Here is a 15,955-nt window from a genome sequence, read left to right on the forward strand (position 1 = left end):
TCCTCCTCCTCCTCCTCCTCCTCCTTCTTCTTCTTCTTCTTCTTCTTCTTCTTCTTCTTCTTCTTCTTCTTCTTCTTCTTCTTCTTCTTCTTCTTGTTTTAATCAGGCATGCTCCACTGGCCCCAGACCATGTGGGTGACACTAAGTGGACTCAGTGTTATTTGTGAAAAGGGGAAAGAAGTAGGGAGAGGGGCTGGAGTAGAAGTTGGATCGGGAAGGAATTGTGGGGAGTAATGGTTACTGAATATATTTAAAATGCTCTATGTGCATTATGAAAATCCTCAAATAATTCATAAATATTGTATTTTTAAAATAAATGATGCTTCATCTCCAGCAGCCAGCAGTAATCATTTTGATAGTATACAAATTCTAAATATAATAGATTAGAAAGATCCTTAAAGCTGTGAATTGAAAACAACTTTAGAGGGAATGAGATCCCACCCCAGTTGCACCAGAGAAGCCATAGAACTTGTGGAGTCTGAGCAATAGGAGAAAGGAGGCAGCCAGATGACAATTCTACTGTCTCCACCTCCTCTTCTCTTGCAAAGCAAAGAAAAAGGCTTCAGTGTACATCCTGAAGATAACAGGGGCAAGAGCAATCCAAGGTCTTTATTATCCAACTAATTCTTTCAGTAATCTAGTTTGCTTTATATATAGAAGCAGCTGCTATCTGTAAATAACATTTTAACTTGGGTCCAATTCTCAGCCATTCTCCTCTGTTATCTCTATAAGTCCAAAAGAAACAACAAAAGTTAATTGAGTTCTTATTCTGGACCATGCCCTGTCAAAAACTAATGGCTTTAAAAATATTTCCTCATTTAGCCCCAAACATCCCTCCTGACCTGGGGAGGGCATAGTAACACTGCCTCACAGTGGTCACAAGTGCTTGCTCTTGCTCTTGCTGTGACTTCTGAAGTCACTATAATTTGGTACACCTCCAGAAGGAAGAATCCCGAGGCTTATAAAGACTCTTAGTTTAACCAAGGTCACAGAGATGGTGGATGGTGAAGCCCAGATCCAACTCAGTTCCTTCTGGCTTGAAAGCCTGCCAAGCATTTAACTGTCCTAGTATCCACCAGTAGACCAAGAAATAGAATATCACATTAAGGACAATAGGTGTATTACTAAGCAGCAATGGAAACTGGGAGCAAATGTCTGCAAAGCATTTTAAAGAAATAACATTGTGAGCAATAAGAAAGCACAAAATATCATTTATATTGTATGGATTTACAGGAAAAATGGAATATTTTCATTACATATTTACATATGTGCATGCACATACATATACATGTATTTATATACACATATACTCATTGGATAATCAAACAAATTAATGTATCCACCATCTCATATTTATCATAGTTTTATGCATACATGTATGTATGTATGAGGGAAAGACACAGATATCTAAAATATAAAGGCTCTACATCATAAGCATAGTCTAATCTCCCCTAATTACCTCTTAGTTAATTATTATCTCTCAGCCACTTAACATCAAGCTGCTTGACCACCAGATGAGAAAGAGATTCATTACCTCATTCAGGAAATATAAATGTTTCCTCAACTGCAGAAAGTCTTTGCCTGGAATGCATAATGCGCTGAAACAGAGTAACTTTTCTTCTTTGTTTTTATTGCTCCTCATAATTACTTGGAATGAAAATGATAAGTTTTAATTCAGAAATGCCTATAGCTATTGAGCATCTTAACATAAAAGGACAAAAAAGTATAATTAATGAAATGAAGGCAATATGGCTCTTTCTACCCTAACTCATTAGTAATAACTGATTAGTTCTCTTTTGTGTTTAACAGTATCCCTAATAACTAAAAAAGAAGAAGTTAAAGGGTTAGGCATATGCTCAATCAACGGAGGACTTGCCTGGCATGTGTAAAGCTCAGAATTCCATCCCCAGCACTTCACTGGGATGCAGGCCTATAAACCCAGCAATAGGAACTAGAGGCAGAAAGATCAGAAGTTCAAAGCCCTCTTCAGCAGTGGGGATTGAGAACCCAGTTTTACCTACAGATTCTGCCTCAAAATACAAAACTGGAAGAGTGGGAGTTGGAAAGGAGTAGAGATAAGTAATAAATGCAAATTTTGCATCTTTTTCTAATTAGAGTAAAATAATATTGAAGAGGGACAGCAAACTAGGTCAGCAGGTAAAAGGATTTGCACTCCAAAACAAAATAAAGCAAAAGTAGATAGATCTCAATTTATTTATTATGCTTATAAAAATGTGACTTATTTCAATACAATTTAAGAATAATTGAAAGGAGTGGCATGGGGAGATAGTTCAGTTCTCAGCACCCACAAAGAAGGCTTAGCATTAGAAGGCAGCTCCATCATCCCACCACTGAGAAGGCAGAGACAGAAGAATCCAGGCAGGCACTGGACAGTCAGTCTAGCCCTATCAGTGACATCCAGATTCCATTAGAGAGTCTCCCGAAAAAGATGCAGAGAGTGACTGAGGAACAAAGCTGGCAGGAACACTCTGCCCCTCCCACCCCACACAAGTATGTACACATGTGTACACTATAATATTTCAGATTTGGTTCCCTAAAGTCTTCTGAAGAAACTATTCCAGCCTTGACACTTTTCCTAGTTTATCTCAGCCTATCAGTGGAATCAGAAAATGAAAAGAAAATTTTCTCAGCTTTTTTCGGATTTGATTCCTGGTTATGAATAATAAAGGTCATAAGAGATGTCCAGAGACTGAGTTGCTCCTGGAAGTGTGACAATGCTTTGATCTCTTACTGAGTAGCTCTTTATTGTCCTTCAAGTGCTTTCATATATACTATGGATCAAAATTGAGTTATATAGAATATAAATTATGTATTAAGGGCTAGAGTTCTTCACCAGAAAAGACATTCCTCTACATATTTTAGAAGCAGAAAGATAACTTAGTAAGGGACTTTATGCTGTTGAGAACCCATAATTATATATGTCTATACATATGTGAGTATGTCTATACACTATGTGTATATATGTGAACATATATTTTACATGTGTGTACATACATACATGTGTGTATTGTGAACATTCATAAGTATGACTGAAACAATTGAGGAGACTGAAAAATAAATTAACTAGGAAAGATTTCAGTCAAGAAAGCAGGAAGCATTTTTTTTATCATATACCCAATAGTTTATGGGTGAAACAGACTTTATACCTACAGTCTTTGCTAATTCAATAAAGCTAGACAGTCATATTTACATGGTCACGTAGTTCTGAAACCTCTATTTCACTGCTTAATAACATGCTTCTGCATGTTAAAGCACATCTCTCCCAACAGGGCTCATTAAANNCNACCAGAAGACCTTTAACTTTATCTGCATTTATTTTATGCTGAATTTATTCCCGGGCCATGAGTTTTTGTTTCCTCAATTTCTTCTGGGATATCTTTTTCTTCTGTGCAACCTCCTCTTCTGGCTTTGGAACGATTTGTTCCTTCTCAGTGAGGATCATCTCAATGTGGCAGGGGGAGCTCATATATGTGTTAATCTAGCCATGAGCTCTGTAGGTTCATCAGCACATCTTAGGTGCCTTCTTAGGCACATCTGGATGTGTTCAAGGACTAGAGAATCTACATCTAAATCCTTAAGTTCAGCATTGCTCTCTGCATTTTTAAGCATGTGCAGCAAAAATTCAGCACTCTTTTTTGGCCACCATCCCTGTGTCCAGCCCCACTGTTTGGCCTGGGTGCACCTACCGACTCCACCATTATACCACTGGAATGGCACACATTGCTTCTTTAAAGTGACATCTTTCAGATACTTGGTGGCTTTGTGGATATGCATACCCTTGATGGCCTGGGCAGTTTCCCAGGTGTTCTTAAAGTGAACACAAAGGTTTGAATCTCTTGATTTGCATGATTTTGTGGGGGGTTCTGGGTCAAGAGAGTAGCGAACCAAAAAATATGAAACACTTCACAAATTTGCATGTCATCCTTGCACAGGGGCCATGCTAATTTTCTCTGTATTGTTCCAATTTTATGTGCTGCCAAAATGAGCACAGGAAGTATTTTAATATATGCAATAGAATTCACTCAGAACTAGAACTGTATACTATTTGCTTGCCCATTCATATGACAATCACCTAGAAGCTTTTGAGCATCATCGGTCCCACACTGTTCTAAATCTTGACTAGAAAACAGCAAATAGATAATGAATTTCTTTAGTTTTATTATTCTATAAGGAGGAACATCCTTTGTACCAACAAGTATATGTAAAACATGGAGTGTGATAAAAATAGAATCTATGAAGAGCAAAAGCCAGAACTACATAGCGAATGATCAAAGGAGTAGTTGCAATATCAGAAAAGGTGCCCAGCAAGCCTCTTCTAACACACTAATAGTTCCTCAGAGAGCATACAAACACAGTGAGTTGACTTTCTAAATCCAGGGGACAAAGGACCTTTAGGGGGAAGACCTAAGGACAGGTGTGACCACAGTGTGTCTATTTAGAGTGACTATGGATGACAAGATCAAAGAAGAAATCTGAGGTTAGAAAAAAGTAAGGGCTTTGGGTTTTACTCTTGGTAAGACATGATGTCATTATAGGGTTTTGCAGAATGAAGCAACAGTAGGAAATGACATGTATTTAGAGGGTATGAACTAACACTGATGGGGTTAACCTTAGCATACAGTGCAAAAGGTAAATTGCAATGATTCCAGTACAAGGAATCTTACCTTCCATCCAAATGGCTCATTTCCAAAGTGGGCTTACTCCTGCATAGAGTAGGGGGGGCTTATAAGCCCCCACCAGAAGCTCAGGAGATACAGGCAGCTGCTGGCTGCTGCAAGAGAGACTGTCAGTTTTCTTCAGGGTTATAGCCCAGGTAGGTCACCCACGCTCCAGTGGATGGTCCCACACCCGTGTCCACAGGGGTTGTCTACTTAGATTCAGATGCTTACTAAAACAGGACATTGGGAGGAGCTATGGTTTGAGTAGTAAACCTGGATGGAGTTAGAGCAAAGAATTGGGGAGGAGTGTGATCACAATTGTATGCATATATAAAATTCTCAAAGAACAAATAAGTGTTATAATTTTTAAAAGTGGCCTAGCACAGCTGTCATCTGAGAGACTTCACCCAGCAATTGATGAAAACAGATGTAGAGACCTACAGCCAAACATTAGGCAGAGTTTGGGGAATCCTGCAGATGAGGAATGGAAAAATTAAATGAGCCAGAGAGGACAAGAACACCGCAAAAAAAAAAAAAAACCATAGAGAATCAACTAAACAGGACCTATAGGAGCCCACGAAGACTCAATTGCCAACGACAGGGCACACATGGAACAGATCTAGACCTCTGCATATATGTAACAGTTATGCAGCTTAGTCTTCATGTGGGAATCCTAAACCAGGAGCAGAGGCTATCTCTAACAACACTGACTACCTCTGGATGATTTCCCCTAACTGGGCTGCTTTATGCAGAAGATGTGCCTAGTCTTACTGCAACTTGATTTGCCAAAGCTAGTTGATATCCTTGAGCATGAGCTGCCTTCCCTTTTCTGAGCTGAAAGGGGGGAGACATGGATGAGGGGGAATGAGAGGAAGGGACTAGGAGGAGGGGAGGGGAGGCTGTGATTGGGATATTAAATAAATAAATAAATAACAACAACAAAAACAACAACAACAACAACAATAATAATAATAATAATAATAATAATAATAATAATAATAAATGGCCAGCATAATACTCTTACAGCAACTCCAGAGTACCCAAGGTTCCAAGTTCCTTTCATGTTCTTTCTTCCATCATTACTAAATCACCAAATGAGTTAACGCAGTGGCTGAGTCAGCTGTCTCATTTACAAAACAGGAAATGAGACAGGCATGAAGTATAAGAAGGCCCTCTACTGCACCAGCTGCACCTTAAGAAACATCCCATATATCCCATATACATTTACTCTTGTATCTTCCTGGCCAGATGTTAGCCCAAGCCTAATCGCAGCTACTACGAGATCCAGGACACCCAGCATTTTAGCTGTCTCACTATGACAAGTGGAATTGAGCTTCTGCTAATACATAAGGCAACACACTAGCAGCGCTGGGAACTTAGAGGCAATTTGTAGTAACTGAGGCCAAGAATTAAAGTAATCAGAGCTACAATAATGCAATGTTAGAGCAGATGTGTGGGAAACCCAGTGAAGCTTGAGACAGCAGGAATCCCCGGTGGATAGATTATAATATGTGAAACAACCAATAATATCTGTCATTGGGCTGGCTAGTAGAATCTTGAAATCTCAGTAAGTGAGGTGGGGAAGTTTTTCTCACTCTAATTTTCCATGTGACCAAAACACAAGTTTGAAGTAAATAGCATGCTCCCTTTCATGCATGTGTGAGAACAGGTGGGCATGTTCATGCCTTGGCTGTACCTTCCCTGAGAAGATACGGTGTCTCGTGGCCCGGAGCTCACCATTAGGGTATACTGGCTGATAAGACACATCCAGGGATCTGCTTCTGTATGTGTCCCTGGCACTGGGGTTACAAGTACATGCCACTACACGTGCCACTTTCCTGTGAGTTCTGAAGATGGAATTTGGGTTCTTGCGTCTACCCAGCAAGCATCTTTTACTCACTTGAGCTATTTATCCCACCTCAAAACTGGCGCTCTCCGAGTCCTCTCCACAATGCAACACTAATCACATGCCCTGCCTGACCTAATTACTCACTCTGCACTATACATCGCTGCCCCATCTAACAACTGCCTTAGAACTAGAAACTTTAGCCTGTCATATTTATTCCCACAGTCATTTTCCCTCTGGTAATATTGCTTGTTACTGACATTAAGTATTAATAATTTTCTTCACTTTTTTTCTCATATCACAGAGAATTCTCAGGCCACTTAATAAGCATTCACAAATTATCTGCTGAACAAAATTTGATCTATGTCTTTTCATTGTTCTCATTATTTCTAGATGCACAACTCGTGTCTCTATGATAAAAATCTATTTCCCCGGAGGTAACGCTCTTCCTGCTAAGAAGTCATGTACACCATGTATGTAAAGTGACTATATCCACTCCTATTCTTCCATTCCATTCAGTCTTTCTCTTCCCCAGAATGAGAGTCTGTCCTTTCACTGGCTCTACACAACACTAAACTAAGAAGAGCATGGGACATCATGAGTGGGGTAAAGCATGTGGGTTATTGCATCTGTGAAGCTACAGAGAGAAGCTACACACTTGGTGCACAGGATCTTCCTTTCTCCAGCGCTTTGATGCCCACCTGATGTCTCCTCTTTCAAATCTTGTTCTTTCAACACTGATTTTGATTAAACATTATGAGGAAATAAGCATATATCCAGAGACTAGACTTAGAAATCAAGGACTTTAAGTTAGAAGGCTTCTCCCAAATGGTGGGATCAACAGAAGGCCAAGGCCCTTGGGTAGCTGCAGGGCATCCCATCCTCTGCCAGAATTCAGGTTCTGAGGGGACAGTCCCAGGTCAAAGCAAGCTTTGAGATATGATTCTAAGACTCTAGTTTTGCTTTGTCATTGCTAGTCTTCAGAATATTCAAAGTGGCTGATATATTGACAGTCCCTATAGCCACTAAGCTACATACATACATACGTACCTACATACAAACATACCTACATACATACATTTCATAGCCACTAAGGCACATATATACATACATTATATATTCCCATAGTCCCTAAGCCATATAATACATACATACATATGTATATACATATTTAATAGCCACTAAGCTACATATATACATACATCACATATTCCCATAGTCACTAAGCCACATACATACATATCCCCATAGCCACTAAGGCACATACATATTCATATAATAGTTACAGCCACTGATCTACATACATATATACTCCCCATAGTTACTAAGACACATACATACATACATACATACATACATACATACATACATATTACTCCCCATAGCCACTAATTCACACACTCCCCATAGTCACTAAGACACATATATACATATATATATGCATACAAACTACTCCCCATTGCCATGAACACACACACACACACACACAAACATATATAGAGAGAGAGAACTCCTCATAACCACAAAGACACATACACACATGTATATATTCATACATACATATCTAATACTCCTTGTAGCCACTAAGCTTCACACATACATACAAACTCCCAATAGTCACTAAGCCTCATGCATGCATACATGCATACACACATACATACCCCCATAGCCTCTTAACTGCATACATGCATATATAAATACTACATTCATACATTATACATACATACATACATACATAGAAAAAGCACAAAGACAAGTCAAAAGTCCAATGTGGCAGACAATTTCCTTCTTAAAGGGTATTAGTTAACTGACTTGACAAAGAACTTTTCTCTCTTGGGACCAAAGGAAAACTAAAAGCAGCTTCTAGAATATACAATATCATATTAGCTGATCAGGAAAAAAACTTCATTCATTCTGTTAGAAATATCAAAAGTGCATTAGGTAATCTTCCAAATGTTTGGTTGTGTGCGTATACTCTTGCTCCATCTAGAGTATATGCACGCCAGTGCGTGTGTGTGTGTTCTTACTCTATCTAACTAGAATATATACATGCACTGGTGTTCAAGGCATGTATAGTAAATACTGGTGTTTTTAACCTCAAGTGTCACAGGCATCCAAAATTAAGCATCTCTCCCATATGATTTTCATTTGACAATGAGAAAAGGCCCTTTCTTTAGTCATCATTTTTTATTATCATCTCCTGAAGTAGGCAATGTATTCCATTATCGTTTAACAGATACAGAAATAAATATACAAAGAGTAAAATGACTGACCGAGCCACATGGTAGATGAGTCAAACTTTGAATTCTCAGGCTCCTCCAACTCCCTACACCCTAGAGCTATGTGGACGGTTTTGCAGTAAGGAAGCCTATTTATATGACTTTCCATGGGACCAAGAAGTCAAAACCACAACAGGGTAAAAGCAGGAAGACATGCCTTTCTTGGCAGAAGATTTCAAAGGCAGCGGCATTAACCAATTTCAAGGCATTCGCTGTATTGTGGGGGCTGCCCTGGATAAGCATGACTACAAAGGGTTTGGGCAAGGCGGCAGCTGCTCCTGAGAAACACTGCTAATTTGTTTTTCAAAAGAATTAAAATAATTAAGCTCTGAGTTTTTAAAAAGCCGAAAAGAGTGGCCTTTTACTTTGAACCTTTCTGATAATTTCTTCCCTTTCGTTTAAAAAAAAAAAAAAAGGTTTCAATTTGGTTTCGAAATACATTGTCAATCAGATGTCAAAACTCCTTCTGGACCCTCCTTCCCCTCCTTCCCGTGCCTTGTGACAGGATCATAGAGGGTGCCTGTTACTTGCTGTTCAAATGCTACAGACCTTTAATGTGCAGGGCGTTCAGGAAGCTAGTGTTCGCATCAAGCAGTAGCAGGTGACCGGTCTCCACTGTGACACTGTCGCCATCGTGTGGCACTCTTTGAGAAAACCAACTGTGAGGCCTGGACCACCTTCGGCAGAATTGGAAGGAAAAGTTGCCCTGGAAAAGAGAAAAAAAGATTTGGCTTGTTGCTTAAACTGGACAGCACGGATGACAATGGAAAATGATAAACACTTCAATAAAAATCAGACACCCTGTTTTCCTCAGACAACTAATCCAAGTAGAGGACAAATGTGAAAGAGGGTCAGCCATGGCTCTCTGCTCAGCGCCTAGAATTAGTCCTTTTTTCCTCCGCGCATGCTCACTTGAACCTAACGGGCAGAGTTGACTCCTTGTCTTATTTTCACATACAGCTGTTGAATCTTGCACAAATAATAACAAATCATAAATAGCCTGGACTAGAGAGAGTTAAAATGTTTGCCTTGATGGGTGGTGTCCAGCTTTATGTAATCGATATCGTTTTCCACTGACTCTGCTACCAAGTGTCCCTGTTTTATAGGAACATTTTTCTTCCTGGGACCTCAGATCGACCTTCCAACATGGCTCTTTTTTGATATCACTGTTTCCTCTTCTCTCTGTTCAGTGTTCTGTGCTGAACAAAGCCAACATCTGCACATTGAGAGGCAGACTGAATTTACACAAGCAAATGCAAAGAGCCTCGTGGTTAAAGTGAAGGTCGGAGGGCAGACCTGAGAATTGAGAATCCTCTCAGCGATCTTCTTCAGTTTTCCTATCAGAACATTCCATTTTCTTATTTATCAGTGATGCTCTAAAATCACATGCAAGAGAGCTCAGGGGGGGGTATAGAGAGGAGGGAGGGAGGGAGGGAGGGAGGGAGGGAGGGAGGTATAGAGGTAACAGCAGAATTCAGCACATCCAAGAATCCAAGAGGCTTAGCATGTATCTTCTGTAGTTCTAGAGCTACCAGAACAATAAATATCTAAAACGCAGAACAAAAAAAAAAAAGATGATTTCTTCAAGGTAAAGCATTGGCAGATGCATGCCTCTGTACAGTTACCGCCATACCAGACTCCAACCAAATGGAAATCTTGAGTTCTGTACATGTGTGCACCTAAGACATCCTCTCATGATGGGTTACAGGCAGATGAAAGGCAATCATTAAGAAGGGAAGCCAGCCTGGTCTACAAAGTGAGTTCCAGGGCTATACAGAGAAACCCTGTCTCAAAAAGAGAACTAAGGAATTTCCTCCTAAACAGCATGCAAGCTCGGGATCTGAGATCAGGGTCACCTGACAGAAGCAAGTTAGGCAGGGGTGCATGCAGTAGTGGACTTGAAGGCATATGAAGACTTCAGCAGCACAACCTTCTATAATGAATCATCTGGCGAGCATATCCATACCTGGAAACAAACCTACAAATGGGGTGAAGGCTCATGACACTCAGTAGAAAAACATCTGGATCAACCAGACATTCATTAGGTACTTAAGGGCATCAAAGAAAAACAATTCCATGGTGCCTTTCATCGATTTGACATTTTTTAAATGCTACAATTAGCTCTGATATCTGTTATCCAGTTTGGAGTGAGCCTGGCTGGCCGGGCAGCCTTTCTGAAACTGTTCCAGTCAGTTCCCGGCCAGGTGATAAGAAGATCAAGTGTTTCTATCTCCATTGTGAGGCTGAACAAATTGAGAATCAAATAGAGACATTCAATCATGTGAAGCAAATTCCCACCTGAGGTCTTTTACTCCTGTATTCTCTCCTGGGATGCTCTTCCTAAAATATTGCATGGCTCATCCCATTATTACATCCATATCTTTGCTCAAGTATGGCCTTCTTCCCCACAACTATATGTTTCAAAGCTTAACTTTAGTTAATCCCTCTCCTTATCATTCTGACAGAACATCATAGAACTTCTTCAATATTTATTTATCATTTTTGAACTTATGCTTCATTCTACTAAAAAGGAACTTATTTATAGAAATCATTGACATAACTCATTAAATTACTATTCCATCATCTATTTCTATGGTAGACATTACATATACTCACACAGACATAAATACACATGAACACATATTGCACATACTGTACCATTCATAGTACACATATATAGAGTACACAAACACACACACACACACACACACACACACACACACACACCTTTCTAATACAATATATGAACAAATGGGTGCCCAAACTTAAATTATCAAAAACGCTGCATTTCTCAGTCCACGTGTTTGGTCAAAAATGCTGCATTCACTTAACCCACTGAGTTTGATCTGTACTCTTTCACATTTCCATTCCTGTTGTCTAGTTCTATGCTAAGAAAGAGGGACAGGTGGAAGGGAAGGGGTGAGACAGAGACAGAGACAGGGACAGAGAGACAGAAAGAGAGACAGTGAAAAAGGTAGAGACAGACAGACAGACAGACAGACAGACAGACAGACAGACAGACAGACAGACAGATTTGGATCCACCATTCTCCCTAAGATATCCTGCTCCAATTTTACTTCTTTCCCATTAAGTTTCCCTATTCAGTGTGGTGTATATCAAATGAACATCAGTGTTAATTATTCAGTCTCAAGGGGCTTGGAGCCCAGATTTCCCCTTAGCATAGTAAAGGCATAGTGAATTATGTACATTCATATTGACAATTCATGCTTTCATAAAAAAACAAGGACAAAATACTCAAAGGTCAAAACAATGTGAATGTAGCCATAATTCTTTAACAGGTACCTGGAGAAAAAGAACAATAAATGTCCATGATTACAAAATTTCAATGTAATCCATGCAGACAAAGCTTGCTACCACAAGAACTGTATGTCTCCATTTTTAGAGTTGACAGTGTTGTTTGGATCATTCCTCATACAAGACCCTTAGGGCAATGGCCCACGGACCAATGGAGATGGCCCACTTTTCAGTGTATTCACCTTCTAACTCACAACTCCTTAGGATGATTAAAAACCAATGCTGAAAGCATTAACACAGGGATCTTCCTCACTACACATGAAACTCTTCTGTTGGTTAAAACAGGACATTTCCGGTTCAGAAGATGCTCGCTGGCACATACACAGTTCATAAGCCAACAGAAGCTTCACTTCCACCTGACACAAGCTCATTCCTCAATGGCTTCCAAAATGCTCAGACTTCAACTATAGTTTTTGGAGATAGATAAATCAGTCATTCTATTCTGCAGATGAGGTAAATAATTTTTTAACAAGCATAAAGTAGAGAGAGACTTTAACAGAACAGGATATGCCTTCAAATCTTTATCCAGCCCCATATATTCAGCCCCCAAATAAACAACAACAAAAACTCCAAATGAATAAATAAAATAGAGTTAAAAAGCAAAAAGTTTCCTGCCTCAGCAGGGAGCTTATACAATTTGTGCTCTTCTTAGTTCACATCAGCACTTCTCTGAACTTCAGGGAATGTGCAATGTCTGCAAATCTTCCCTGTCACCTTAAATGGACTCACTCTGCAAGAGCTATCTTGAAAGAAGTCATTGATCAGCAAGATGGAACATCAGGCGGAGAAAGGACTGATTTGAGAGCAAGAACTGAGCTAGTGCGGAAGAAGAGGTGGGGCATGGGAATCTGTGGTCACAGCTGACCCATGAAGGCAAGGTAGAAAGTTCTTGACACCTCACCAGAAGGCCTTCTTACATAGCATGCAAGGCTTGTGAATGGAAAAGGCAAGTCCCCGTGGCCAATATTTTCTCTTTCAGGCTCCTTTAGTCTCTCCAAAGACCTTATTACTATACAGTACATTGTTCATGTATTCATATTCAAACCTGGCTCTATCAGACTCTGAAGAAGATTCATGAGAGCTTTTAGCTTTTACATATATATATATATATATATATATATATATATATATATATATATATATATATATATGATGAGCCAGAATATATTATATATATTCCCACTGTACACAATGATGCCTGGCACACCATAACACAGGATTAAAAGAAATGGATGGCCAATTCTTCTTTGGGTTTGTAATCACTACACTGAAATTTAAAAGTCTTTTAATAATCACAATAACTTGATAAGATGAAAAGCTTAAATTTTATCTAGGGTTTCTTTACAAAGAAATGTTTTTAATTGTTATGAAGCTAAATTTATTTGCCTTTTCACCTGATATATCTTTCACCATTCTACACAGAAATCATTCTTCGCTGCTGTAATAAATACCACACAATCAATTCTTTATTAGTGGGCTGTGCACATTTCCTAATTAAGTTAGCATTTGTATTATACAATATTTTCCAAATTTTTGTTCTTGCTTTTTCTATCTAAATAAATTATTAGCTTCATGCCACTTATTAAATATTAGTTACAGTTCTCTTACCATTTGGCTATACCAACAGTACCATTATACTGCTAAGTGATATTAAAACTGTTGGCCAATTAAAACTCCAAATATTTGTGTGAGTTTATGGGAGCACAAATCTCCAAAAATGTGAACTCCTTCCTGTTCTTGAGGCGCTTATATGATCACGGAGAATGAAATGTCAAGATAATTACAGTGTGATTGACTCAGTACTTAGAATTACAGACAAGGGTGTAAGGGGCTCAGAAGAGCAGCGACAGGCATCTATAGGTGAAATATAGTAAATTAATTGCCTCTTCTTTTTAAAGCCTTAACCAGCAAATGAATTAGCAGTCTAAGATAATGTCAGATGACTATGAAACAAAGAAAAAGAAAACAGGAACAGAAAATATTCCTTATAAAAAAAAAGCCAATCATCTAAGCATTTCAGGTTACCAAGGGAGCCCTGACCTGCAATCTATTAACTCTTTGGAGACTGCAAAGCAAATTCAATTTATTTGGTGTACTTTATTCTTCCTGGAGTCCTTCTGGCCCTTAATCTCTTTCTTTACTTAGTACTTATCAGTCCTCCCAGATGAAAGAACGGCATGAGAAAGTCATTCTGCACAGTGAGCACTTCAACCACTCAGAGAAATGTCAACAGAACCCCCTGCTGGAGACTCCTTCCTCTGTCCAATCCAGTCTGTCTCTCTCATAGCAAAAAGACCTATGTACTTCTGCCTCCGGTTTTGGTTGTACAAACTGAGTCTTGTCTTCCTGACTTCTCAAAGATGACTGCTACCAGCTCACTGCTTCACATAGAGGAGTCACTAATGTGTCTGGGACCATTCCAGTCTACAAGCAAAGCCAACTCATAGAGCCTCATCTTCTTCTACACTTGGATCTTCTTATCTTTTGTAACAATGCCTCTTCTGAATTCTACATCGGAAGATCATTTCAATTGTTGATAACTGAATGCCTCTAATGTTCCAGGTATGACACTATACATTTTATTTTCAGAACCTTTAATCTTCCAAACAAGAGAATACAGGGAAGTTTTATCTTCAATCTTTTTAAAAAATAACAATAATAGATCTAAGGTTTACTGAACTCACTCAGCAGGTGTTGCCTTGTTTAATAATCATAGGCTCCCTTTAGACTCCTTGTCTACCACTCCAAAATGATAGATCCCTACATCCAACGAATACATATTGAGCACACACTACACCTCAGGCACCTTTGGTCTGAGCACAAAGAATGCTAAACCCCTGATGGCATGGAACTTACTTTCCAGCAGGACCACAGATAAATATATAAAACAAATAGTTTCCCCTGAAAGAAATGAAAGAAAGAACGGGGTAAAGTGGATCAGAAATGTCAGGGTAGTGCCGGGAACTATTGACATTGAGTGACTGGCTACATAGTTCGGATGAGAGATTGAAGTGGAAACACTGAGAATGAGCCAGAGGCTAATGGAGTGGGGACTGACCCTGAAGAATGGGCTTCCCTAAAGTGCAGCAAGGACAAGAAGGGTGTTAGGACCTCAAGGGAGAAGAGGGGATGCATTCAACACTTGCTGCTACTGAGCAGTTCCTGCTGATGCAGCAAGAAACATTGAGAACAGACCTAGGGGGATATCAAAATCTTGTATGCCATAAAAGAATTACATTAAATATTCAGTAGTACATAATAGTATATAAACTATAGTCTAAAGTCCAAATGTGGCCTATTCTGTTAGGTATTGGTTTATAGCATTAGCAATTCACTTATGTGTAATTTGTAGCTCTCCCCAGGTCACAACAGAGACAATATGACCCACAAAATCGAAAATATTTGTCATATAGATCCTTTAGGTTAGGTGGGTTCTAGTATACTGTAATTCATACTTTTGCGATGGTGCTTACAAGGAGCCCATTCTAGCATATGTATATTCCAATGGTATTAAAGTACAATCAAAACATTACTCTCTATAGATAAATATAAGTAATCACAACTCAGAATTTGAGAATTGGAAATAAAAAGTAGCATAGCAAAGAATAAACCCTTAAATACTAGATATTAATTTAATTCTATTCCTATTTCCTAATAAGTAAATAATAAGGCAGGTCTTGGGAAGTCACATAAAGGTAAGTGGAAACATGAAGAGGTAGGTGTGTGTGTGTGAATGTGTGGATGCACGTGTATGTGTTTGCCTTCTCACACACAGAGTTAAATCTGAAGATTGGCAGATACATGCTAGCCGTTTTCACAGAGCTGACACGCTGCCA

General features: G+C 39.1%; 1 protein-coding gene, 1 non-coding gene and 1 pseudogene across 20 annotated transcripts in view; all 3 read right to left on the bottom strand.

Moving 5' to 3' along the window:
* Pkhd1 (PKHD1 ciliary IPT domain containing fibrocystin/polyductin) overlaps window positions 1-15,955 on the bottom strand; it is a 487,582-nt gene that overhangs the window by 335,730 nt on the left and 135,897 nt on the right. For all 19 annotated transcript variants that reach the window (XM_021197628.2, XM_029539264.1, XM_029539265.1 and 16 more), the window contains one exon: window positions 9,354-9,510. In XM_021197628.2, the coding sequence (XP_021053287.1) occupies window positions 9,354-9,510 (157 nt within the window). The remainder of the gene's footprint in view (window positions 1-9,353; window positions 9,511-15,955) is intronic.
* Window positions 3,269-4,691, bottom strand: LOC115064055 (annotated as a pseudogene).
* LOC115064222 lies at window positions 3,909-4,010 on the bottom strand. The gene has a single exon (XR_003844046.1). It is a non-coding gene; the product is annotated as a U6 spliceosomal RNA (small nuclear RNA).

This window comes from Mus pahari, chromosome 5 (assembly GCF_900095145.1).
Source record: "Mus pahari chromosome 5, PAHARI_EIJ_v1.1, whole genome shotgun sequence".
Lineage (NCBI taxonomy): Eukaryota > Metazoa > Chordata > Mammalia > Rodentia > Muridae > Mus > Mus pahari.